Below are 25,515 nucleotides of genomic sequence, written 5' to 3' on the forward strand. Positions count from 1 at the left end.
GCTCGCAGGCGGGCCGGGCCGGGCCGGGCCGGGCCGAGCCGAGCCGAGCCGAGCCGCCGGCAGCAGCGCCCTGCGGGAGGGCACGGCAGCAGCATGTCGCCGCTCCGGGTCTGCATCGTCGGCTCGGGGAACTGGTGAGTGCCGGAGGTGGGGGGAGAAGGGGGGGATGCCGCGCAGGGCAGAGCCCGTCCCTGCCTCCCATTCCCGTTTTCCCTTTCTCATTCTCCCTTCCCCCGTTTTCTCTCTTCCCTGCCCCGGCGCACCTGCAGCGCCGCCGCCCGCTGCCGCCCGCCGGGCCGAGGGCAGGGGCGGCCGCTCCGCGCCCCCCGCCCCGCTCCGCGCCCCGCTCCGCCAGCCCGCAGCGCCGCGGGGGCCTCGCAACAGGTTCTGCGCACCCCCGGCCCGGGCTGCGGAGCTGGGCGGGGGGATAAACGCCGTAGGAAGCCATAGTGGTGGTGGTGGTGGTGATGCTATTATTTTTTTTTTTAATTAAAAAAAAAAGATCTCCATGGTCCTGAAAGCTTCCCCGGCAGGAGCGAGGAGTCGCAGCCCTCGGCTGGCGGAGCGCGGCGTGCATCGCGCTCGTTCTGCGGCCGGGCCCGTTGCCCCCAGTCCTCACCTCTCTCTTCTTTTTTCTATTTCTTTTTGTCCTGTCTCACGCTGTAAACCCTTTGGGCAGGAACGGTCATTTACTCCATGTTTGTAAAGCCTCCCTGCTCTGTTAGCGTACTGCTCTATGGAGAATGGTAGCAAAATCGGGAACCAGGACAAGAAGTTCCTCTTACCTTTACCTCTGTGGTCCCTTTGCCTTGTAATCTAAGTGGGAATTGTCAGAATTTTCCTGACCGGCAAATAACCCATCTAAGAACAGCAGAAAAAGACGCATGAGCCAATAAGAATTTGAAAAACTTGGAGCTCCTATGTCCTTTAAGCATGTGTACCTTTCAGAGCTCTGCATGGCTGGCAGGTATCATCTTTAAATCTATTTAATACAAAAGTAAATCACAGCAGGAGGGAAGTACAGCAATGGCAGGAGCATGCTCTCACACAGCACCAGCGGTCAAGGGTGGAATTAGAAAGCAGGCATCTCATCAGCTCCTTCGCTCCTGGCCTTGCCAACACCTGGATGGTGGGAGCGAGGACTCAGCAGCGGGTCCCCCGCTGACAGGACAGTGAGATCCCAGAGAGCGCTAGACCTCTGCCTCTAGCTGTGTGCCTGTCTGTGGCAGCTCCCAGGGACACAGTCCTGCTACTACTTATTCCAGCCTTCAGCCAAATCCCTTTGCTTTTCTGTGCCTGTAGTTTCCCAAGTAGGAGGAAAGATATTCACTCACCTTTGCATAGTTCTTTAACATTATTGAATGAAAATGCCTTAAGTACTAAATAAAGCACCCAGGGGAGTTCCTCGGGGATCCTGAGGACCTTTTGTGGTGTTTCTTGGTGACCTGACATTAAGCAGCGAGGAGAGCAGAGCTCCTGTTTGTATTCCTTTGAAGGCACCAGGACACGTGCTAGCACAGGCTTCGTTTAAAGCCATGACTTATTTGTACCTTTCATTTTCCATCATCCTCAGGAGGTAGTTTTGGACCTTAGTGCAGATGCGGCCTTGTACAAGCACTGTATTAAAGTCCCCAGTTTATCTGGGGGCTTTAATTAAAGTCCCCATTCATAAGCATACGTCTGTTACTGCTCAGACCTTTCTAGTCCAGAGAAAAGCACTGCTCTCCAAAGCTCTTTGGGTTTGACCGAGACACCACTGAAATCAATAAACCCTTTTTACCTGGACCATGCATCTTACATTTCTCACGGTTTATGTAACCTGAACATAAACAAACAGAACAGCATGTATGTGCATGCGTTTGTGATCAGTGAACCCAGCCTCTAAGTAATTCTTCTGATTGCTTTTGTAGAAGGAGGATGGGTTCCTTAAGATTTTTGAAATATTTGACAGCTAAGTGGAAACTAATGCCAAAAAATCAGTACGTGAGGGAGCGGTTGTTTGCAAGTTGCACAGGGCAGGACAAGGCTCTTTGTCTTCCTGTCCTGCAAAACCAGCTCACTGCTGTCTACATCCTCATATTCATGCTATGTTTCCGGATCGCATGTTCTTTGTGCATCTCTAATACCCAGTCTTTCATGTGCATCCATACAGCTAAAAGTCTTCTCCAGGAACTCATCACCACACATCCTGATTACTGCTGCACCCTTTTGTCTGGCCTGGGGCAGCCTTGCCTCGGCTGTTTCTGCTCAGCTTTCTGAACTAGTGTTTCCCTGCCCTGTTGCTTTGACCATGTTACACTCCTGGGTGTCTAGGAGTCAGCTTTTACCCCTGATCAGCCCACAATGACAGACTTCTCCGGCTGCATCTTCAAATAACTATCATGCTTCTTCCCAGGCTGTTCACTTGCCATAAACATCCTCAAAATGCCACTGCACTGTCTTCCTTCCACTCTACGTCAGAGTTTTTTTTTCCCACAACGCCACTTGGAAAGAGTTATGCTCCGTGGATACTGCGACCTCAGGCTGCCAGATCACTCAGTACTATCTGCTTCCTTGTACTTCTTCTCTGCCCGTGCCCGCCTGTTGCTCCTTACCTTATATGTAGACTGTAAAATCTCTGGCAAGGGATACATTTTGTGCTGAGTGTTTAAATCACCTCTCTTCACAGCCTCTATGGCAGCACAGATAATCTTAACACAACATAGAAATATAACGTTTATCTTTGGCAAACAGTGTTTTCTTATATCCCTCCTGAATATTTGGGTGACAGTTCAGATAACTGCACGTGAGTCTTCTCTGCAGCTCAGAAACACAGTTAACACGTGGCGCAGCATGTTGCAATAGCTCATGCTAGCTGCAGAAGGTCAGTAGGTCACAATGACTTAAGTCAACATTGCCAGAAGCCTTATGGCTGATGCGGTTAAGTAAAATAAGTGCTACACCGCATTTTGTTTTTGCCAGCCAGGTGCGTGAGGGTTTGTGTTTATGCTGATCACGGTTCAGTTATCCATTTTAAAAAATATAGGCTTATTTTGCTACCTGAACCTTCAGAATCTGAAAGCTCTTCCCGTCTTATTAGATTCATTCAGACTCCAGTGAAGACTTAGCTTGAATTAGGTGTACTTATCTGCAATGACCAGCATGGAAAGATGGGCAGGCATTTCACTGAGGTGCATGGCAGGAGAACAAGTGACAGAGGTGATAAATTGAAGGCTCCAACTGGATATAAAGAGAAAAAAAAATCCCTATGAGGATAACAAAGCCCAGAGAGGAGGTGGAATTTCTGGCCTTAGAGGTTTTTCAAGACTTGACTGGACAAAGCCCTGTGCAATCTGATGCAAACTCAGTGCTGTTCCCACTTTGAGCAGGAGGCTGGAGCGGAGACCTCCCAGGATCCCTTCCAACCCGAGAGATTCTGTAACTTAAAGAATTTGGGGTGGTTGGCTAAGGAGGAAACTGGAGGAAGCCATGTTCGCCTGCAAGTGTCTAAAGGAGAAAAATAATATTCTGCTCTCCTACAAGAGAGGTGCGCTTAAATTGCAGAAAGAAAAACTTAGGTTAGATGTGAGGAAAATCTTTCTAATGTGAAGGATAGCAGAGCCCTGGTATCGACTGCTTAGGGAACAGAAGATGCCTGCAACAGCTGAGGTCTTTAAACTTAAAGACCTCCTTTGAAAAACCCCCGTTACAAATGGTGTAAGTACAGCCAACTGTCCCTTGGACAGGGAAGAGGACTAGCTGATTTCATGGGGTCCTTTCAGCTCAATTTTTCTCCAGTTCTGATGTATGCCACAAACCTTTTCATATTCATGTGTGTAAAATAATGGGTCTTATTCTACATGGAAAAGTTTTCCAATGATACTGATAGGAAATCTCCAAAAAAGAAAAATTTTTTTCTTAGCTTTATGTAAATCACTTCCAACACAATTTAACCTAATTGGGTGTGGGGGGGTGGAAGATTGGCAAAAAGATTGGCAGTTTTCACTTACTGACTTTAAAAATTATCTAGGCAGAGTTCTCAGCCTTCTATTGATCATCACTAATTTGAGTTTTGGAGAAAAAAAACCATGGTAAAGTCATTATGTGCTAGCGTCCTTGGTTTTGTTTGCATAAGCAGACCTTCCCTGCTAAGCCTGTGTAGTCTACCGAACACTGGCTTCACAGACAAAGCAATTCTTCTTTCCAAGGCTGATTAGTAGTGACTGTGAATTTTAAATGGATTAAGTAAAACAGAGCATCAGGTTTTGAACCGTTTGACTGTTTGTTCCACGGAGAGATATTTTCCCTGATGACTATCAAAAGTCTTTTAAACAATTAACCCCTTTCTCCCAACAATTTCCGTTCTCCGGAAGAGAAATCAAACAAAAATACTGTGCTTTGTGAAGCTACCTTTATGCATGAGATGCCTTCATTGATATCTTGCCAATGGGAAAACGCTTGGGTGGCAACATCCAAGCACGTCCATTATGAGAGCTCTGCTGGAAGATCAAATTTATTGATTGAGAATTGCCAGTCCCGTTCAGGATTTCAGAGGTTAGGGCTGGAGTCTGTGTCTTTCAACAGAAAGATAAAATGAACTTGGTATGGTCAAATCTTACCGGAAAAAAAAAAAAAACCCTCTTGACGCACGTTATCAGTGCCACTGGAATGTTTCTATATCGCAGTCACCTTAGGGTTGTCCTCATCTTTTTGGAATAACAGAGAGCCTTGGGGTCCTGCTGAGACTGAAGCCCTCCCCCTTTTTTCCCCCTGTACTAAATGCCTTGTAAACACATAGTAAAAAGAAGTGTCTGCTTTCAAAAAGTTTTAGCCCAAGGGAAAAAGAAAGGTGCATAAATGATGGTAGGTGCAAGCGGGGAATGTTATTATCCTTCTATAGATGAGAAATAGGTGAAAATCACTTGTCATTAGGGAAGGCTGTAGCAAAATCTGGAAAATGAATTTATATCTCAAGTCCTAGTCCAGTGCTTACCTACAAAAACATCTTCTAATATCTTCTCAAAAATATCTTCTTATTAATACACGCTTACTGCACTCGGCCACAATTCATCCTCAGCCCAGACCTTGCCTGTGCTCTCTGTTAGACAGCAGGGGAAGAAAACCGGAATGGAAATAACTTTGCAGGTGATATGAATGTATGGTACGACTATATGCCTTTCCTTCAGAAAAAGCAGAACTCTTATCTTTACAGTGAAGATGTTCCCCTAAAACAGTTACCTACATGTTTTACACGTTTGTAAAGGATCAAAATAAATCATCACTTTTTTTTGAAAGAAAGCATTAGAGCAGCTCTGGCAAAATGAAATTTGGTCTCAGTGGGATTTCTTTGCGGTTAAAGATTAAGACGAAGCCCTTATTCTTTTATTACTTATTGAGCAATTATCCTTGTGCAAATGTGTTACATCAAAAATTAGTTAAGGAAAGCCAGTTATGACATGGTTTCCCTGTGAACCATTCCCAGTGCAGACCTATCTGGACTTAATCTTGGATACACTTAAGACTTTTATCAGTTACAGAAAACATACCACAGCCAAACAACTGCAGGCGTGTGACAAGTGGGTCAGAGGACAAGAACAGTGCAACTAGATTCTCTCCTTCAGTCACCTTAGTAAGAAGGCTAGTACCTTAAAGACTGAAGAGGGAAAAGAGGAGTAAAAATATTCCCTCCCTACAAATAATTTAAAGTGCATTGAGCAATACTTTCAATACTTTCGGCAGGTCAGGCAGATTTTTAATTATCTTCTGCCAGGAGAATAAAAGAAGTTTGCAAGGTTGCAGTAGTGGATGAGGAAATAAGATTGTCTAAACTGAGATAACAAACATACAACATGACTGAAGAAAAAGGAACTGCATGGCTACAATTTTTCCAGGCTGCAGCCATTCCAGATCCCGCTGCAGTGAAATTTAGAACAATATATAAAGAGAAACTGTCACAACATCTTTTTGAACACCCTTTTTTTTTAAAAAAAGAACAATCTCTTAGGATGTGTGTCTCACATAAAACGCTTACTGCAACCGTTGGCTTATTGGTAGAAAAGTGGGATGCACCTCTTCTATATGAGCTACATAAAGACTTTGTCACAGCAAGATCACTCAGCAGTACTTTGCTACCTGGATCATTTTAGCTTTTTTTGAAGACCAAAAAAACTTATCTGAGGAGCAAGAGACATTTCATTAGTTCCGGATACTGTATTTTCAGCACTGTTGATGCTCCATCACACTTTTGCTCTATAATCTTTCATATAACTTCACATTCCTTATTACAATTATGTCTCCTCTGATTCCATTTCTGTGCTGTTAAACTGAGTATTTTCTTGATAGAGGGTAGTGGATAAAGGTTTCTGAGAAACTCAGCAAGCATATGAACAGCTTTATACCACAGGCCTTTTTGAGTTACTATGTTTAAAATAATTTGTGTTTCCAACTGGCAATAAAGCCATTTGTTTCCTATCAGTTATTTCACCTTTTTCTAAAGGGGATCAGCCATAGCAAAAATCATTGGCAACAATGTCCAGAAGTCCAACAGATTTGATCCCATCGTCAAGATGTGGGTATTTGAAGAGATCATCAATGGAAGAAAACTCTCGGAAATAATCAACAGTGAACACACAAATGTGAAATATCTTCCTGGTTACAAGATACCTGAAAATGTGGTAAGTTGACTAAATCACTGAAATATTGTTTATTGTTTTTTTACAGTTAATAGGGGAGGCAACCTCTGACAAACTGATTTACCTGTTTTGTAAAAGAACATTTCAGGTGAATCCAGCAGCAGAAACTGTGAGTGGAGGGAGTATCAGCTCTCTCTGACGATTCGATTATGAACTCCAGATTACTTGAACTCTGCTTGAATTACAAATACTCTCTCTTATTACCTGTTAATACCAGGTACTTAATTATTTAAGTAGGAAGCAATCCATTGCATCTGATTTGCCACCTAAGTCACTCCAGTTTTTTGAAGTATGCTGGAACATAACTCACTTCTATGACTTTTACTTGTCTCATATCAAGCTTATAACTTCAAACATCCAACTGGTAACACAATACACCATCTCCATTTTCTGGCATACCTCAGCACGTCTGTCTGCCATTTCTAGAGCTCTGTCTAGACAGAGCTGAGATATTTCAAACCCAGAGAATCTATTGGGGGGGGGGGGGGAAGCAAGCTACTGCTCTCCCTTCTTCTAGGAGAGAAACCCGCAGGACAGCTAACAGCCCTGGCTTACAACAAGGTGAACAGCATTGCTCCTGGTTCGTGGGTGATTCAGGATAGCAACATGTTGCTATCATTAATAATGCTGTAACCTCCACCAACAATAAGAGCTATTTAATTTTCATAGCTATTTAAAATACTATATTATTTATCACTGCCTAAATCAGCTTAGATAATTTACAGCTACTGAAGCAACGAAGGTGAGTTTTTCTTCTGCTCGAGTTTTTGCCAGCTGGCAGCGGTTTATGCATTAAAGAAAGCAGCACTGCGTTTCTCAAATAGTTGTAGTTGCAAAAGGAAGTTAAGACGCTGCACGTGACGGTGGTCTTGCTTGGTGAGCGGTTGTATTTAGCCCTACATTTAGTGCTGCAATCGCATAGCTGCGCTCCCACGGTCTGAACTTGGCACGCAGTTCTCCCGGGTTAGAGCTGAATTGCCATTGTTATTTTCACAGTGCTTTAACAGGTCAACAAGCTCGTGCTCTTTTTAGAGCGGCCTCATCCTATCTGTAGCAAAGGATCTGAGACTTTACCAGCAAAACTCAGCTAGTTGCAGCAAAGCCTGGAGAGGTCCCTCATCTTCCCACATCTTCACCTCCCACTGAGGAAAAAAAAAAATCCTTTTTTCCTCACAGTTTCTCATTGTTCCTCCCCGTTCTGGCGAGACAGCAGCTCTGTCTGTGCAGTGCTGTCAGTGCAGCCCTCGGCTCTGGTCCTGTTTTGCTGTTTTCCTGGAGAAACAGCTTTGCTGGTAGCAGGTCTCATTCTGCTGCCAGGAATCACAGGTGCTCTAAGGTCACGTCCAAAGGCAGTATTTTCTCTGATTATGAACCGAGAGTGATAGCTGACTTAAATGCAGCTGCTGTTTTTCCTGTAACATAGGTTTAACTGTTCTTCTCAGTGACACTAGCATTTGGAGGAAGATACAGCTTGCTATCTACTAAGCACGCGGCATGAGCTTTTGTAACTGTTGGTCAAGTCACTATATTGAGGCACTATATTGTTCCCCCCTATGTTTGAGGGGGGGAACAAGACAGACAATAAACAATCAACTCTGCCTTTTGATACAATTTATTGCTCAGTAACTGTCAGCAGGTTACCTGTGGAGAATAAAGGCTTCAAGAAAAGGCTGTGTTTGAGCGCGCTGCTTTGGTCCTTCGCTCCCTGGCGCTCCCATCCATTAAGTATCTTCCAGCACTGCCTTAAAAGCTGTACCAGCAAAGGGGCTTGCCTGGAGAATAGTGCAAGTTTAAAAAGCGTATTATCCTCCCAGGTTATGGGAAGCAAGCTTCAAAAAACAAAACAAAAACAACAAAACCCCCCCAAAAGCTAGGTTGCTTTGGCCATTTCAGGAGAAGGGCTAACAGTTACGTCACAGCCTCAATTAAAATTAAGTATATTTGCCGTGCCATCTGCAACGGCTTAGGTATGCTGTTATTTTGCAAGGCATGAGAGCTCTTAGCCGGTGTGAGAGGGCTCATTGCCATTGTCGCTCTTGTCTAGGTGGCTGTACCGGATGTGGTTGAAGCAATGAAAGGGGCGGACATTTTTGTATTTGTTTTACCTCATCAATTCATTGGACGAATCTGCGACCAGATCGCAGGTCGGATAAAACCCGGAGCATTCGGGATTTCGCTGATCAAAGTAAGTTGTCATCTCTACAAGGCTCGGTCTGTAAGGAGTAAATACATACGTTCAGCGCCTGGGTAGGACTCCAGCTCTCAGCTGCGTGCTCTGCAGAGACACGAGCATTTCTTTCTGCAGCTGCGAAGCCGTACGACGCCTCTGCCTGTCCTGCTGCTGCTCCTGTGGCCATGCCGTGAAAGGGGCTAGGAGTAACCATCTTCCTTAGCCATCTTTAGCCTGGATCCATTCCCATTTGGACTAGGATAGAGGTGAAAATGGGCAGAGAAAGGGCTTCATAAGCTGGTGCTGCCACCAGAAGAAACATTCATCAGACTAGAGCCTCCATTAGCTCCTGTCCAGGAAAAGCTCTGGCTCTCGGTGCCTAGTCCAAGCGCACGCTCCTTCGAAAGCTGTTCCTGGCAGCATTCAAGCTGCCAGCACTAATAATTTTGCAGAACCAAAGCAATTTCCATTCAGAATGAATTGGGTAATCTCTTTTTGCAGGTTAGATTATCATAATCTTAAAAGGAATTAATATTTCAGGAGACTCTCAAGCTAAAAGCTAGAGGCAAAGTGCAAGCATATAGTCTACTGCTCCTTCCGTTGATTGCATTACAGGAAATATCCAATTAAAACTTGAAGTAAAACAAATTTAATTCAAGTTTTCAGACTGCAGTACCCCCGCTCTTCCCTCTTTTTCTGTAGACATTACCTTGTGAGCAGCAGAACACTGAGAGCAGTGGTGGGAGGGGGGGGGGAGAGGAGGAAGGAGTTTCCTGCAAATTGACTTTTCTTCAGCTCCAGGAAAACTGCAGCAGTTCAGTATGCTCTTTAATAGCAAGGAAGCACATAGATTAATATTTAGATCTTGCAAAAAAAGCCACTGCTTCTAGGCTTAATTTCATAATTACGGTTCCATACTACAGGAGTTTAACACAAAGGAAAAATACAGCATAAAAGTGAATCCTAGGACAGCAGCACTGGACATAAGGCCTGTTTCACTACTGCAGGATTAACTCAATTAGGCCTGTTTCACTACTGCAGGATTAACTCAATTGTAGCTATCTTCTCCCTGAATTTGCCTTGGATTTGTAGTTAACAAAGTAAAAAAATCAGAGTATTTGTATTAATAGCATGCAGCAGCACAGTTGTGCTTCTGTTGGTAGTGTCATCGTAGAGTAAGCCTGGGAGCTGATTTAAGGGTTACACTTGCATCATACCTGTGGGTAACGCTAGTGAATAGGAGCTGCAAATCCTTTCAACTAGAAACAGAGAGCTGCAGGCAATAGGACAGGTTCTGTTTTTACCAGGGCTCTGTTGCTGTTTTCCTATTCTAATAACTTCATTTTGATGATCGTCTCTTATTCAGGGGATTGATGAAGGTCCTGAAGGCCTGAAGCTCATCTCTAACATCATTCGAGAGAAACTGAAAATAGAAATTAGTGTGCTTATGGGAGCCAACATCGCCAAAGAAGTGGCTGATGAGAAGTTCTGTGAAACCACCATCGGTAATTATTGCAAATTACAGTCACCAGCTGTGATTTAACCTCACCTATGACTGGGAAACAGGATAGTGGGAAACACAGCAGTGGCATGCAACCTGCTACCTAGATGTGGCAAGTCCCGAGAGGCTGCTGATTGGTATGGTGTGTACAGCACGTGCTGAACTCGTTCAGGGAGGCAGCACAACTTTCAGGGCAGTTCAGTACTGGCATGATCAGATCCAAAACGACAGCACATTCCAGTGCTGAGAGCTGTTAGCTAAGTCCATCCATTAAAAAATTACAGCGTAATCCTATTCCTGTAGGATTTAGCAAGAGACATTTGCTAATGTGCGTAAAGCTCAGTTCTGACTTCTTGGGCAGCTGATACAGCAGACCGTTTAGACAGATGGAGAAATCCACCTTGGGGAGGGCGAGCACATGCAAGCTTCTGATTGCACTTTATCTTCAGATTTCTCTGTAAAAGAAACAAACTTTCTGTTCTTCCCTCGCTTTCAGACTGCTGCCAAGACACAGCCCCAGACCGTCCCAGAACTGGGCCTGACCTCACTTAGAAAGTTCATCCAGTAGCTTACAAAACCCATCGATTTTAAAAATCAGCAGAAATTGAGTTACGCTCAATAGCCAGTGAAGACATAATGAATCCGTGTTGCAATGCTGTTCCATTGCCACGCAAAGGTTATAATAATAGTGAAACCGTACCAGCTGGGCAGATGGTGCTGGCAGAGTGATCGGACCTGAACAGGACTAGACATGATTAGGAAAGTTAGGCAATAGGCATTGCCTGGGGGTGAGTTTAACCTCTGCTGACGCAGTTTTTAGCCATGCTGTGATAATAAATCTGCAAAGAGGTTTTCCCCTTGGTTTGGGTGCCTCAGAGGAGTTTCCCATAAGGGAAGCCACATAGCCCAGAAACAATCACCTCAGAGAGACAGGGTATCCCCAAACATCGACCCGTGCAAAGGAAGAGGAGCAAACATGGAGTTTCTGGTGAGACAGGGCAGAAACCCCATGGCTCCCAGGGTGCTGCTGCCCAGGCTAGCAAAACTCTTTACGTAGACCAGGAGTAACTGCCCAAAATGCCAAGAGCCAGAACCACTCCAGGAGCAACAACTGGAAACGGCTACAGCTACCGAGCGCTGAAGGAACCAAAGCCACCTTGTATAAAAACTAACTGAAACTCCACTCAAAAGCCATTGCCCCACTGGTCAAGCACCCTTTGGATAGAGGCAAACCTCAGGCCCGTTATCACTCGGGGCACTCTACCCTTCTTCTCAATACCTAGGGCATAGCGTTGCAATGACACGATGCATGAGCTTGGGGGAACTGGCAACAAAACCGTTCCAGCAGTGCAAACGTTGAACTTCATTATCTGTGGGTCTCCCTCTAACCAGAAACTAATTTGCCATTAAGCATTTGCGCCCTGCATGAATACTTAGCAATTATACCACTACGCGTTTTTAAAGCGGCAATTATACTGTTGCGCTCTACAAAGCGATCTGTAAATATTACCCAGTTAACCTCGCAGCAGGGTGGTGCTCGGATTGACCGGACCTGCTCACGCTTGAGGCGTGAGTCAGCGGGAGCTTCGCGCGCCCAGCGCTCAGTGGACCGCAGCTGTAAGGCAGGGCTGCGCGAGGGGAAGGCACGCTTGAGCAAATACCCTGGGGAGTCTCATTTTTAATTAGGTTGGTCTCAGTTTAATCTCGTACAAGGTTTGTGGTTATACAAGCTTTCTCAGGTAGAAATCTGTGCGAGGGGCACGCATCTACCTTTAAGTGCTTTAAAGCGTTATTAGGCCGTGCTTAGTTAATGCACTGGGACTTGCATATGGTTACATTGGCTTCCAGCCGCATAATCTGCTGTCAAGTAAGAAACGTCGTCTTTAACGCCCAGCTATGCAGATCGCAAACCTAAAGTGGTCCCTGGCCCCTTACTTCCAAGTTTCAGTTGACTGTACGTATTACTTTCACCCTGAAACATCTGCAAAAACAGTATAACTTTCACCTTTCCTTCCCACAGGGTGCAAAAATGAAAAACAAGGGCAGATATTTAAAGAGTTATTGCAGACCCCCAATTTCAGGATTACCGTGGTGGATGACTGTGATACAGTGGAGATCTGTGGAGCCTTAAAAGTTAGTGATTTCAAGCCAAATTGTTTTTATGAGGACCAAATTCTGCCCTCACCTGAGTCATCTGGAAGTGACACGGTCTGATCTTAGTCCTGCCACTGTGCGACTGAGTGAGCTTGGACAACGCATACGCCAGTTTTCCAATCTGTAAAAATGGGAAAGTGTACTTAAAAACAAAACTGCTGGTAAAGGGTTCCAAAATGAACGTATTTAACTTCTGTTTCACCAGAGGCATCCCTGCTTTTGAGGGCAGAACTTAGTCCGCAACATTATCTTGTCCGTACACTGTAAGCGCATGGCACAAAGACTCTTGTTGCGTACAGCAGCTATCACTAGCAACTTGTTTCCAGCATTCAAGTAGCAACCCACTAGAGAGCGTGTGTCAGAGGTGACAGTCTGTGTCTCCTCCTGTTGCAAGCACCTTTGTTCAGCGTTCAGCAGTGCCCACGTAGAGCCGCCAAGCTGAATCAGAAGCAACACCAAAACCGTCAAGTTTGCGTTGAGGGGATACTTCCACGAGATTAAAAGTTTGCTTTTAAACCTACCAAAGGTGACCCCAGGCTACAGTTCAGTTGTACTTCCACAATTCACCTTTCCTTGGAGAAAGAGGGGGTTACTGCCTAGAAAAAATTGGCCCTGTTTAACCTAGAGGCAGTTTATTTATACACAGAAAGAAAGATCCAAAGATTTTTTTTTCCAGACAGACTGAAACTGTGTGGGGGGGGGGGGTGGGGGGGTGGGTTTTGTGGAAAATGTTGGCTGTCCTTAAAACCATTTCTTTGGCATTGCCTTTGCTAAAAAAGAGCACCGAGGTGCGTGCATGTCTGGAGGGAAATACTGCCGTTGAAGTGTTAGGTAACACATTACTGAAATAAAGTAAACTACAACACCTCTACATCAAAATGGGATTTCTGTGGCGGAAGGGTCGGCTTCTTCAGGGCCTGAAAACTGGGAGGGAGGCAAGCAGGAGGATGGTGAGGAGTTGTGAAGAAGTTTAAAGTTCCAAACAAGTGTCGAGGGATCCTAGAGAAGGCCAAATCCACTGATTATTCAGTAGGCAAAGTAGTAATAGTACCGATTATGCAGGGAAAAATCGATCTGTTGCAGCATCAGTATATAGAACAATGTCTGCTTAAATTACAGACAGGCAGAGAAGACCGAGAAAGGCATGGCTCAGGTCAGGATGCAAACGTAGTTCAAAGAAAAAGGTCAGCGCATCCCAACTTGGAAGCGGCAGAAAAGCAAAACATTAATTTCATGCAAGCTACATGATTATAATATTAAACAAGGTGCTTTGATTTTTGCCCTAGCAATAATAATGGATGCTTTTACAAAATCTTCTAGGAATCCAGTTACTGTTGTTTAACCACAGCTAGACGTTTAGCTTCTTTAACATAAACTCCCACCTATTGGAAATTGAACCTAGGACATGGTTCAGATGAACTGGGTAAAGACAGATTTGTGGACTTTTCTTGAATAGCAGTGTGCGTTGATGAACTGCATGTCTTATCTGATGATCTCCTTATCTGCATTTTTGTAATAAACTGTTTTTTAGAACATAGTAGCAGTAGGAGCTGGGTTCTGCGATGGACTGGATTTTGGCGATAATACCAAGGCAGCAGTTATACGGTTAGGCCTTATGGAAATGGTGGCCTTTGCAAAGATGTTCTGCAAGGGACCAGTATCAATAGCCACTTTTCTGGAAAGCTGTGGCATTGCTGATCTAATCACTACCTGCTACGGGGGACGCAACAGAAAAGTAGCTGAAGCCTTTGCTCGCACCGGAAAAGTAAGCAGGATTTTGAAATATTTTAAACCAAAGCATAAAGAAATCCTTCTGTGTTTCACACAGGCATCGTTAGCTGTGTACCTTCTCGATAACTGCTGGTGTCGCAGCAGCATTCCCTCTGATCCAAGTAATCGATCTCCTTTCTTCTAGTCCATTGAGCAACTGGAAAATGAGATGCTGAATGGGCAAAAACTACAGGGTCCTCAAACTTCAGCAGAGGTCTACAAGATCCTGAAACAGAAAAACGTGCTTGATAAGTAAGTGCTTTGATTTTAAAAACCTGAATTGACAGGCATGACCACAAATTATGAGTGATTCATAACATCCTTAATGGTACTTGTGTTCATCTGTCCTGCTCACTTCTGCATCAGCTGCTTTCTACGTGCTGAGACACCACCGCAGCTCAGCTCGGCCAGACTCCTCATTGCCATGATCAGTACAATGGGACAAAGGCCAGAGATCGTTAAAAGCAGCAAGCCGCAGACATACACGAGATGAAAAAACGCCGCAGTGGCTACCCAGACCTTACCAGTTCCCCCTATGCAAGGTTGGGGGGCATACACAGAAGCAGCCCGTGAAGGCGACCCAAGGGTGAAGGCGTTTCTTGTTACCAAATCGCCATCACAGCTCGCATCAGTACTGCTTTCAGTGTGAACATTAACTGGACTATCTCAGTACAAAACTCAGTATACTCCCAACCAAAACAATTTATACCCACTGAATAGGTATAAAGCACCGATATCGGTGTTTTAGTGCCACAAAATGGGCTAGTGCTTTGTTTGGGGTAATTTAAGACTAATAGTTTGAAGCCTTTGTCCCAGCTTATATAAGAGAAAAAAAAAAAAACAAAAAAATCTCCTCTCTTATGTTAGCAGTACTTGGAGTTCACATGCTGCTAAATGAATACTCTCTAAAAAAAACTTTCTATTAGAATTTTAACAAATACAGAAGCTTCTGGTGGTATTATATTTAAAATAAAAACAAAACCTCCTTCATTTTGACAGGACTGGAACCTTGAATCATAACTTGACCTAATAAGCATGCCTGTATTTACACTTAGTTGTGCGCTCAGTTCCAAGTCATTCAGTGATCTCATTTATAAACCATACGAAGATTAACAGAGCTGACACAAGTGCTTAAAAAAAAAAAGTAAAAAATAAACCTTTAAATCATATATATATGATAAAATATCATATATATTATTTGAAAATAATATTTCATAATTATATGAAAATAAAATCATTAGAAGTTTTGGTTCTTTTTAGTCATTTAGATATCAGCAATGAATACAAATAATATGTATTTTGCACACAGGAAGAAAAGGAGGATATGAAATTCAAATGTTCAGTTATTGAAAACTGTGCATAGTCATTTTCTCTCCAAAACAGCTCTTCTCTGCTGTCATCCAAAACAAATTGGCCTTAATTCTTCCTAATTGCCCTAATTTCATTTCTACTTTGTTTCCTCCTTATACTGGAAGGCTATGAATGTCTGGTAAAGTATATCCAAGTTTAAATTACATTGTAAGGAGAAATAATGTAACTTTCCTTTTAATGTAACAAAAAAAGATATTTTTTTCCCCATTATATAGGTATTGGAAATATTGATGTAAATTTTCAAAAGCATTTTTATTGTTACATGCTTCTTTTAGGTTTCCATTATTCAGGAGCATCTACCAGATCTGCTACGAGGGTAGAGCAGTCCAGGATTTCATCTCGTGTCTGCAAAATCACCCACAACACATTTAGAAATATACTCTACTCATCTGGTCGTATACTCATCTTTTCAGGACTTCTACCCACTCCACAGCAAATAAAGTAGACAAACAGGTTGTGCGGCAATGCTTGCTGTGAAAGCAACATAGACTGTATTTCAGTATCCTCATTCTGGGGTTTTTAAAAAAAAAAAAAAAAAAACACACACCCTGCCTTGAATTTCAACATTATATCCAAGGAAGAGGAAATGAATGGAGAATTTGACTGTATTTGATTTGGGTTAGTAATTTGGGCATTAGCCAAGAATTACTGTCTTGTTGATTAAAAACAGTTCCCCATGTTATTTCCCATAACAAAGTTCAATATTGCTCACACGAGGCTCAGCATTTTGCCTGCTAATATTACTGTTATAAAAACAGCACAAGATGCAGAAAGTTTGAAGAACTTCTCAAAACAAAAATCAAAATTAGTTTAAAAAAATCTGCAAAAGATGCAAGTATGTGGGCAAACATGAGTTTCTGTAATTCCCCCGACACAAACAGCATAAGATTTTGCATTTTGTGACATTTAGTCCTCCCTCGATTTTGTTTCCCAGTGTAAGCCTCTTTGGAAAAGAAGAGGTATTGTTATTGTGCTCAGACATACACAAATGTTCAACAGAAGTAAAATGAAACAATTTTGGGGGGGGGGGGAAGGGAAAGAAAGACTTTTTTTTTTTTTTTTTTAAGAGGACACTTAGGATCTTCAGTGGTAATTTGATTTGCATTTATATTTATATATATACACACACATATATATATAAAATGTAAATAATTTATTCCCTTGAAGCACAGATAATTTTTTGGACTAACAAAATACATTATCTTGCTGCATGAATTTCTTAGCAAGTAGCATTCATTAATTAGTACTAGCTGAGAGAGGAGAACTGAATGGCAGGAGAACTGAGGATTTATGGCACAACTTGACTTGCATCCTGTGCAACGCTGTTATTTTGAGGACGTGAAAAGTGAATGAAAAGGCCTCTGTGATACTTAACTTTTTATAAATGCACAAAAATGACTGCTATAGACACACAGAACTCCTATAAAATTATATTCAAAACTAGGCTGCCTTTTTTTTTTTTTTTTTTTTTTAAAACTCCTCCAGAAAACCACTGGACAGAAACCAGTGCAACCAGTCCATCTTTCCATGGACTGCAAGAGACTAATGCCTTGATCCTGCTGTAGATGAAGCAAAGCACCACACACACACTACACTCCGGAAGTGAGAGGTCTCTGTCTACTTCTGAATTTTAGACACAAACTGATTAACATACCAGTTTTCAATTTTGCTACTGATGGCACTAATTTTAGAAACAAAACTTTTTAAATCTGATACCTGTACTTGGGTAACTTTACATACCTGATGTTTTTCAGAGTTAAAAGCCATTTATGAAAAACAATGGCACATTTTGTATGCTCTAATACCCATTTGAAAGATTCATATTTAGAGAGGAAGGGAACAAAAAGTAAGAGTAGTCTGTTTTTTGCTTTGCTCCTACCCTATTTTCCAGAACACCAGTGGGGAAGGCACGAGTTCTTTTAGTCTCCATGCATTTACTGACATTAAAAAAAAATTTTAAGAAAAGTAATAATAAAGGTAGCTTATAGAATCTTTTCCACTCTGCATTTTAGAGGAATGTTACATCTTTCACATTTATCAGAGTAATATATATGAATGTATATTTTAAAATCTTAGTCTTAGAGCTAACAAAGCTAGCTCAGGTACCAGAAAACATGTTCATAGCATCACCAAGCTCTCCGAAACAGCAAAGAAGTTGCCCACGTGAAGACTCGAAGCTGGAGGAGGAGAACGGCTCTCCTACCTGTGCCAGATTGCAGACAACAAATCAGGACTCTACGGTGCAATGTAGATGTTCCTTCAGCTGGAATGGGAATCATGTGGTTAGATCTTTTTATACAGCACTGGAAAACAAAAAAGTCACCCATGTAGCATCTTCCATTTCAAGTGGAAAAAATTTGGATAATGTTAAATATTAAAAACGCAAGGGTGGGAAAGAGAATTTGGGAACCTCTCTAGTTCACAATCAGGCTGAACTTCTGAAAAGTCATTTATGATCTAATAATAATACAGAACATTTTGCATTCAAAGTGTATCAAGTATCAGTTTAATAATCAAGTGATCAATAAATGGGACATGATGTAATTTCATTTTTCCAAGTTCTCATAAAATAAATGACTGTTGTAATAATGCTCCTTTATTGTGCTTATTCTTCCAATTGATAACGTCAGTTCTCAGAGAAAAGGACAAGAAGAGTCAGTTTTCTACAGACATTTTTATTGATGAACAGAACTATTTCTTCTTCTGGATGACAAACTTTTACACAGTAAAATAAGGAAATTTTACTCCATAAATAACAAAAATTAGCCCTTATATCTCAATTCCAGTCAAAATCTACGTAAAATAGTTTGTTCTATATTTACATTCCATATCAAAACAGGAAACATGTTCAAGGTCAGCCAGTTCTCTCAAAACTATTGTTCTTATCTCCAGGGTAAGCTTTATGCTTAAAAAGGCAATATTTGCACTTTGGAAGTCTGATACCGTAAGATCACATCATTTGATATACAATATAGACCCAAATCCTGAAGAGCGAAACACCCAAGCACTCACCCCTTTAACCAAGCAAAAGCTGGCTGTTGAACTCTGCAAGGGAAAGCCGCTCAGCTAAAAGTCATTAGTAGGAAGTATGAGAAAGAGAGGACGTACGCCTCTCTCTCTCCACTGAGATATATTCAGCCAGAGAAATTTGCAGGACAGGAAGATTTTAAAGCAACCGTCCCTTGTAAGTAAGGGATTGTTGCTATGTCTGCTTTTAAATTATATCAGTCTTCCCAGTTTACTAGTGCACAATGAAAAGAATGAGCTACATTGTACCTACAGTCAAATAACAGGGGTCAAAATTCTCTTTCGGTAAGCTAACCTATATCTAAGCTAGGATAGTCTCCCCAAACCTCAGCCCTTTCAAGAGGCATGAACCGCCTGCTCTCCTATGCAATTTTATTCACTGCATACAAACTAAACCAGCCAAAAGATATCCTTCTTCCTCTTAAATCTTTGAAACAGCACTAAAAAAAATGTGTTCCTAAAGTATGACTTGCCTCAGGTTCTAATTAAAGTGTTACAGATTTAAACAGCTGGGTTAAAAAGACACTGCAAGACTAATTTACTTCTATAACCAAACATGAAATGCTTTCACAAAACTTAAAACTGTGGCTATTATACACACAAAATATTTTGGCTAACGAGAAGCTAATTCATTTACCTTCAGGGCAGCAAAAACCCTGGAAATAATGCTATCTAGTCTAGTGAACACAGAGATTTATTTGAGCCACATTTGAAAGCCCCTACGTGTCAGAGATGCAGCATGATGGACTTGCCACAGTACGTTCACCAAACCTAAAGTAGCTGCCTGCAAACTTTGTATTTGTTTAAAACCAACACTGACTTTTGTTGGGGAAAACTCTACTTAAGGCTACATAAGTGATTGTTCTAAGCTACACTTTTTAGCTTTATGTTTTACACTCAGAAATGGCTTATGCTTCCTTCTGAATTGATTTTGCTCTTAAAAACCTGAGACATGTTTTTACTTAAGTCATCTTAAGACTTGGAAGTTAACAAGAGGCTAAAAGCTTAACTCAAAGACAAACAGAACTGAGGTAGTCAGTTTTACTTAAATATTCTTTCTGATAATTCATTCTCACTTTAAAGTGTGCCAGACACACTTCTCCGCAGCTGCAAAGGCTGCAACTGCCAACTCTCCAGCAGAGTGCACCCTGTGTGATTCTGCCTGCTAAAGTACTTTCCCTCCCGACTCCCAAAAGACACTTCCAATTCTGCAATTTACAGCCAGTTTTTAAAGCTGCATTTCAGAGAAATTGCAACTGAAATCTCAGATTATTAAGGCAGTTACCGTTTTACTTTACTGGATTCACTAATGCAGCTACTCAGCAGGTACTGCTAAATCTGCCCAGAAAAGCTTTGACGAGCAGGCAGCTTTTCCTTATAGGTACAATGCACTGCAGCCTCTTTCCTTAATTATGGTATACAATTCAGAAGTAGGTAAGCATTGACTTTTTAAGCCATCTTTCAGGTTTCAGTTAATTCTCAGGAAGAGAGAAGAAAGCAAAGAGCCCTCAAGATAAACAACCGTGTAGAAGATAAAAACATTCACTTAAATACGACAAATCTCACACTTACACAGACAGGAGACTAGCACATCAAATACCAAGCACAATAAATAAACACCAGTAAAAAAGTTTAACAGTTATAAAGTTAACCAGAAAGTTCAGACAGTGCAAATATTTCACAGTAAGAAAAAATAACCAATGATTTCTTTCAAGTATAAAAAGCATCATTTTTGAGTGATACCATTTAAATTGTATTATTGCACAACAAACAAAAAGATACAATACTCTGGGACCTACGATGTATTCTCAAACCTTTCTGAGTTTTCAAGGAATCACTTTATACCAACTGTTGATTGTGCATATATTAAAATAATCAGTGTTCGCTGATGAATCTGAGTGTTTCTTAATTCAAACTTATGCACGTTTAAAGCATTTGATCCCCAATTCATATTGCTTCTCAGAAACACCTACTTAAGGCTAACCTAGGCCTTGTATAACTCAAAGCAAAGTGTGCATAACCCGCAGTAAGAAGGGGACTAGCCCAGTGCAAGGTACTCTCGGTCGTGATGCTTCCAGGCAGTTATAGGTTGAAGTCTACTCACCTCAGTAGTGTCACAAGAGTTTCTCTACAAAAACAAACTAGCAGGCACAGAGATTTTCTTCACTGTCCTTATAACTACAATGAAAGTTCTATTATTTAACTGTATTTAACTTTAGTTGTTTAATTGCAGCCAAAGACATTTTATTTCCTGCCCCTTCTGTCTACCTTTCATTTTAGAGAGGGATCGAGTCACCCACAATTCTAACATTGCAGCACGTTTACAGAGGAGAGAAACATCATCTTTATTCCCATCCCTGCGTTTTGTAGTGCACTGGGCACATCCGCTCTCTCAAGCTTAACACCTTCCCAAGAACAAAAACTATTCCAGTAGGACAATCGATTGCACCACTTAAGAGCCTATTTTATACTCTGAACAGAATTGTTTGTCATGCTTTACACAAGGTCAGAAACAAAGGAAATCACCCTTTTAATTGTCCTAAAGACTATCTGTCCTTAAGGAGGACAGATTTTCCTCATTTCTTTAATCTAGTAGATTTTGTCCATTAAACAATGAATGTTGTAGCAAGGTGTGCCTTGTTTAAAACATCTGATTATTCTCTAACATACTATAAGCCTCAGATAATCCCTATCATTCAGATTATCAACTGTATGTTCAAGAAAGGGAGGGAAAAAAAAAAACAGATTACTGAGTTTTCTTTACACATTCAATCTACTTTTGACCTAAAGAAATCAATACAGGTACCTGTAAGATTATAGCAGCCATAACTACTGGTTTGCCCCCTCAACAGAAAGTGAAAATGGCTGTATTTATGGTCACTCTATCGGCGGGGGGGGGGAACCCACACACACCAAAATCAGAAAACCTATCCCAATTTTACAGACTGTATCAAGATTAAAATGCATTTGCCTGGCAAATTAGTGGGAGAATATTCAAATATTAGATGTACTAAATTTCACAACTGGCACATACTAAATGAAAATGGGATTTGTAGATAGTTGTCTTGGTTACTAGGATAAAATTCAACTTTGTGCATGTATTAAGTTTTAAATAAACCCCAAGAATTAGAAATTTTAACCATATAATACTATGATTTCTGAAGTCTAGGCTAGGCTTCGGAATCCAGTTGTGGAAGCAATTCTGAACAACTGGTCTACTACCCCATTACATTCCCCCCCCCCCCCCCCCATGAATTTTAAAAATTGACAAAAACAAACAAACCAACCACACCAATTTTGGCCTGGGTTATTAGCAGTGATGACAGCTGATTTTCACATGGCTTTTGACTAAAGCACTGAGGTATATTTCCAGTTTGAGGATGCTTTGCTACCAGTCACACAGAGGACATACAAATAAAAAAAAAAAAACCCAAGTTTTGTAACAGAAAAGTTCCCATTTCAAACCTTTACCGAGTTGCCAGGTAGTCTAACACAGTCAGCACAGTGGATCTGGTTACTGTGTCAAAATGAAAGGTCGTAATTCAGGAAAATACTGGCACTTATTGAGATGACAATGTAAGTTTTCCTCCTCTCAAACTCTGGCTGCTGTCGTCAGTACCACTCTGGCAGCTATCAGCACTGCTACTTGCCAGGAGAGAAGAGGTTCAGCAGAATACAGCTGCCTGTAGAGACAAAAAGCTCTTGCAGTGCTTCACATTAAGAAGTGCAGCATGATGGTACCATCTCGGAACACCTTCTTTCCCCATGCTTAGCTCCACACGCAGAGAAAAAATCCTGTTAGCAGGGGAATTAAATTAGCCATCAATAGCCAGAGGGTAACCACCAGACCGGATGAGCATGAGCATAAATCTAAACAAAAAACAAAACAGCATATAAGCAATACATTTTACAGGTAGAGGCAAGAAAGAATAGCATATAGAACACTAACAAAAAAAAAAAAACAAAGGAAAAAAGCATACTTGTAATAATCTGCACTGATTTGTTCTAGCTTTCAAGGCTAGAAATTCAATATAACCAAACAACATGATTATTCCCTTATAATTAAATAAATTTCTGTGCTCCTTCAGGAACAAACAGGAAAACAAATGAGAAAACATCCCGATTGCAAGAAGAGAGTGGGAACTTTACTATGGCATGATTGGGGAGAAGCTGCATTTCAAAATCAAACTCTTGAAAGATCATTTTATGAATATTTTTGATCTGTATGACTGTAAATCATAAAAACTCAATCCACAGAACACTAAGATGAATAGAGAGGAGGAGGGGAAAAAAAAAAAAAAGGAAGAACAAACCAACACATGAAACACAGTTTGTCCCCACGGTAGGTAATTACATAGCCGCAAGGCTTAAGAAAATGACAGATACAAATGTAAACCTGCATTGATAAAGAGATATGGGAAAAAAAACAAAACCAAAAAGACTACACCAGGTGTGAACCTGAGTGCTAGCATCTGTTTGAATTCATATCTCCTAGTTTGTATGGATTTTTCATGCTAAAAACTAATCTATAGGAGTCATTTCACCAACCACTGAAATACTACCATTTCTGAGACAAAAATAAAACTACATGAAATGGTATACGAAAACCAAAGCATATGAGGTTGAAAGAGAATCGTAAATATCGCTAAACTAAGCACATTTATTTTCTCTAGAAAACTGCACTGAGACAGCACATTCAACAATTAAAGAATTGTTTAAAGGCTTAAAAAACCCGCTAGTGTGAAATACTGTAAAGACTGTTCTCTTATGAATTGTCATTTTAGGAGGTGATCTGTTTCTGATAAAATATTAACTAGTACTCAGTGAATTAAGTTTCCCTCTCCCACTGTTAAAAAGCAAACTGACACCCAACACTCATGCTTTGGATCCCTGCATTAATATTATCAATGGGAAATTATACAAGCAAGCACTAATTTTCCACTGAGATGATGGATTTAGATGTTATAAAAGTCATACAGCCTTCAAAACACACACCCGATTTGCTGGCAAGGTCACAGGCTAAAGCTAGATCTCTAGGATCACCAGAGAAAAATATGAGAGAAAAGTAGTTTTATTTCAGACACGTTTCTCGTAAATAAGCCACTTGCTTAATCCCAGAAACAAAAGTATAACTACACAGTAAAAAATAGGGTACATTCACCCATCCTCATTTAACTCCTACATCTTCAGGACCTTGGAATAGCAAGGCCAGGGCTCTCCTTTCCTTCCCTTGACGGCCAGAGCTGTCCCACCATTCTCAGAGATTCATACCAAGATTTATAAGTAAATAAATAGTAATTTATATATTGTCTCCTCCCCCCCCCTCAATATATACATTTGCAACTTAATTCACTGAATCACTAACAAGTAACACTATTAGTGATTCCCAGCAGTCCACTAGCAAGCTCCTGGACTATTTAGTACTTTCCAACCCCTTACACAAGCCTTCAGTGTTTTCAAACTTTTTATCTTAAGTTTCACTTCTGCAAATCATAAGGCAACCTACCAATTGGTGCAACTCTTGTTAAGTTGGAAGCAGGAGGATCCCGTTCAGGGGGACAGAAATCACAAAAGTCCCAGCAGGCTGGACAGATTAGGTTCCCCACATGTACCCAGCCATTCATCTGAATGCTAACACTTAATACTTGACCCGAGTGACTGCACAAGTATGCAGTGTCCTTGACCCAAACATGCAGCCCTTGCAGAGAACAAGACACCTTAAAAACAGAGAAACAAGATCAGGTCTGCTTTGAGATTTATCAAAAATACATTATATAGAGTTTTAGAGTTCTTTCTATTAGTAAATATTACATTCAGTAAACAGCCTGCATACAGCACAGGTTAACTAGAAGTACATTAAAAGAACTCAAATCAACTATTTGTCTCAAGGATGCTTAACGCACAGACCGTGCTTTTTTCATGCAATTATGGTAACAACCACTTGAGAACAAATAAAATTCTGTTTCTGCTAATGACTATGTATGTTTTTAGAGCTGCGCTGTCTTCAAGAGTGATATCTCTAAGTGAGGTTGCCCAGAGGAAGAGGATAACGAAAAAATAAATGCTGTGCGTGCAGTGCTTTCTCCTCTGGAAGAAAAAGGAAACAAAAAACAGAAAATCCCCTCCCAAAATAGCATGACTAATTAATGTTAAATTTCAACAGCAAAAGATTCCAGTACAAGTATTTCCATTTAGCTATGGAGAAAGTATCACAGGGATAAAACATGTCAAGTAACACACAAATCTTTTCAGTGGCCGTGTGCTTAATTTGATGCATGATCTAAATTACAGGCTTATGATTGGAAAATATTTATTTCCAAAGCATGTCATATAATCTAGTGATTTAAGACAGAGAAGATCATGTACGGCGTCCAAATACAAAGTTCTAATAGTCATAGGCTATATTTCAAACCAGATTTTTTTTCCTTTTATGCTATTTAATAATAAAAAACACAACCAAACAAAAACAGTAGTAACATACTTACTTGATAACATCCACTACCCCAGTCAGGGTAACTGAGTTTCCTCCTGCACTGTTCCATGACAAAAGCAGATTTCTGAATAAGACATACAGAGTTTGGTCCATATTTCTCTGCACCATAGTTTTTGGTAGGATCTAAGGTAGAAAGAATACACTGAATTGCAATTTATTAAGTGAACAGAAAGTCTAAATTAATTTAATTTATCATAATTAGTGAATGGTCTCACAGGCAATTCCAGGTTTACTTCTGGGACCCTTCAGACTGTTCATCAGATCTGCATACCTTGTGAACATTGTCCTATCTGAGAATCATACTGTAGTAAATATATTAAGTCAGAAGGAACTCGGGCAGGGGGGGAAGGGCGAGGGA

The 25,515-nt window shown here is 41.2% G+C and overlaps 2 protein-coding genes across 2 annotated transcripts in view; one reads left to right on the forward strand and one right to left on the reverse strand.

Annotated features, from left to right (window-relative positions):
- On the forward strand, positions 1-18,228 carry LOC104145610 (glycerol-3-phosphate dehydrogenase 1-like protein). The gene is made up of 8 exons (XM_068949131.1): positions 1-134; positions 6,476-6,653; positions 8,716-8,856; positions 10,208-10,346; positions 12,363-12,475; positions 14,028-14,261; positions 14,412-14,518; positions 15,913-18,228. Exons 1-8 carry the CDS (start codon positions 94-96, stop codon positions 16,007-16,009), a joined length of 1,050 nt encoding a protein of 349 aa, XP_068805232.1. The 5' UTR covers positions 1-93; the 3' UTR covers positions 16,010-18,228.
- The window catches only part of LMLN (leishmanolysin like peptidase), a 19,014-nt gene continuing 11,718 nt past the window's right edge, over positions 18,220-25,515 (reverse strand). Inside the window, exons 15-17 of the mRNA XM_068949130.1 lie at positions 25,150-25,280; positions 24,171-24,381; positions 18,220-22,534 (exon numbers count right to left, since the gene is read on the reverse strand). Coding sequence (XP_068805231.1) covers positions 22,434-22,534; positions 24,171-24,381; positions 25,150-25,280 — 443 coding nt within the window. The 3' untranslated portion in view covers positions 18,220-22,433. The remainder of the gene's footprint in view (positions 22,535-24,170; positions 24,382-25,149; positions 25,281-25,515) is intronic.

The sequence above is a fragment of the Struthio camelus genome, chromosome 6, assembly GCF_040807025.1.
Source record: "Struthio camelus isolate bStrCam1 chromosome 6, bStrCam1.hap1, whole genome shotgun sequence".
In the NCBI taxonomy this organism is placed as follows: domain Eukaryota; kingdom Metazoa; phylum Chordata; class Aves; order Struthioniformes; family Struthionidae; genus Struthio; species Struthio camelus.

Coding starts and splice junctions, on each gene's coding strand:
- LOC104145610 (XM_068949131.1), top strand. CDS start 94: ATGTCGCCGCTCCGGGTCTGCATCGTCGGCTCGGGGAACTG. Junction 6,654..8,715: donor ACAAGATACCTGAAAATGTG/GTAAGTTGACTA, acceptor GCTCTTGTCTAG/GTGGCTGTACCGGATGTGGT. Junction 14,262..14,411: donor CCTTTGCTCGCACCGGAAAA/GTAAGCAGGATT, acceptor CCTTTCTTCTAG/TCCATTGAGCAACTGGAAAA.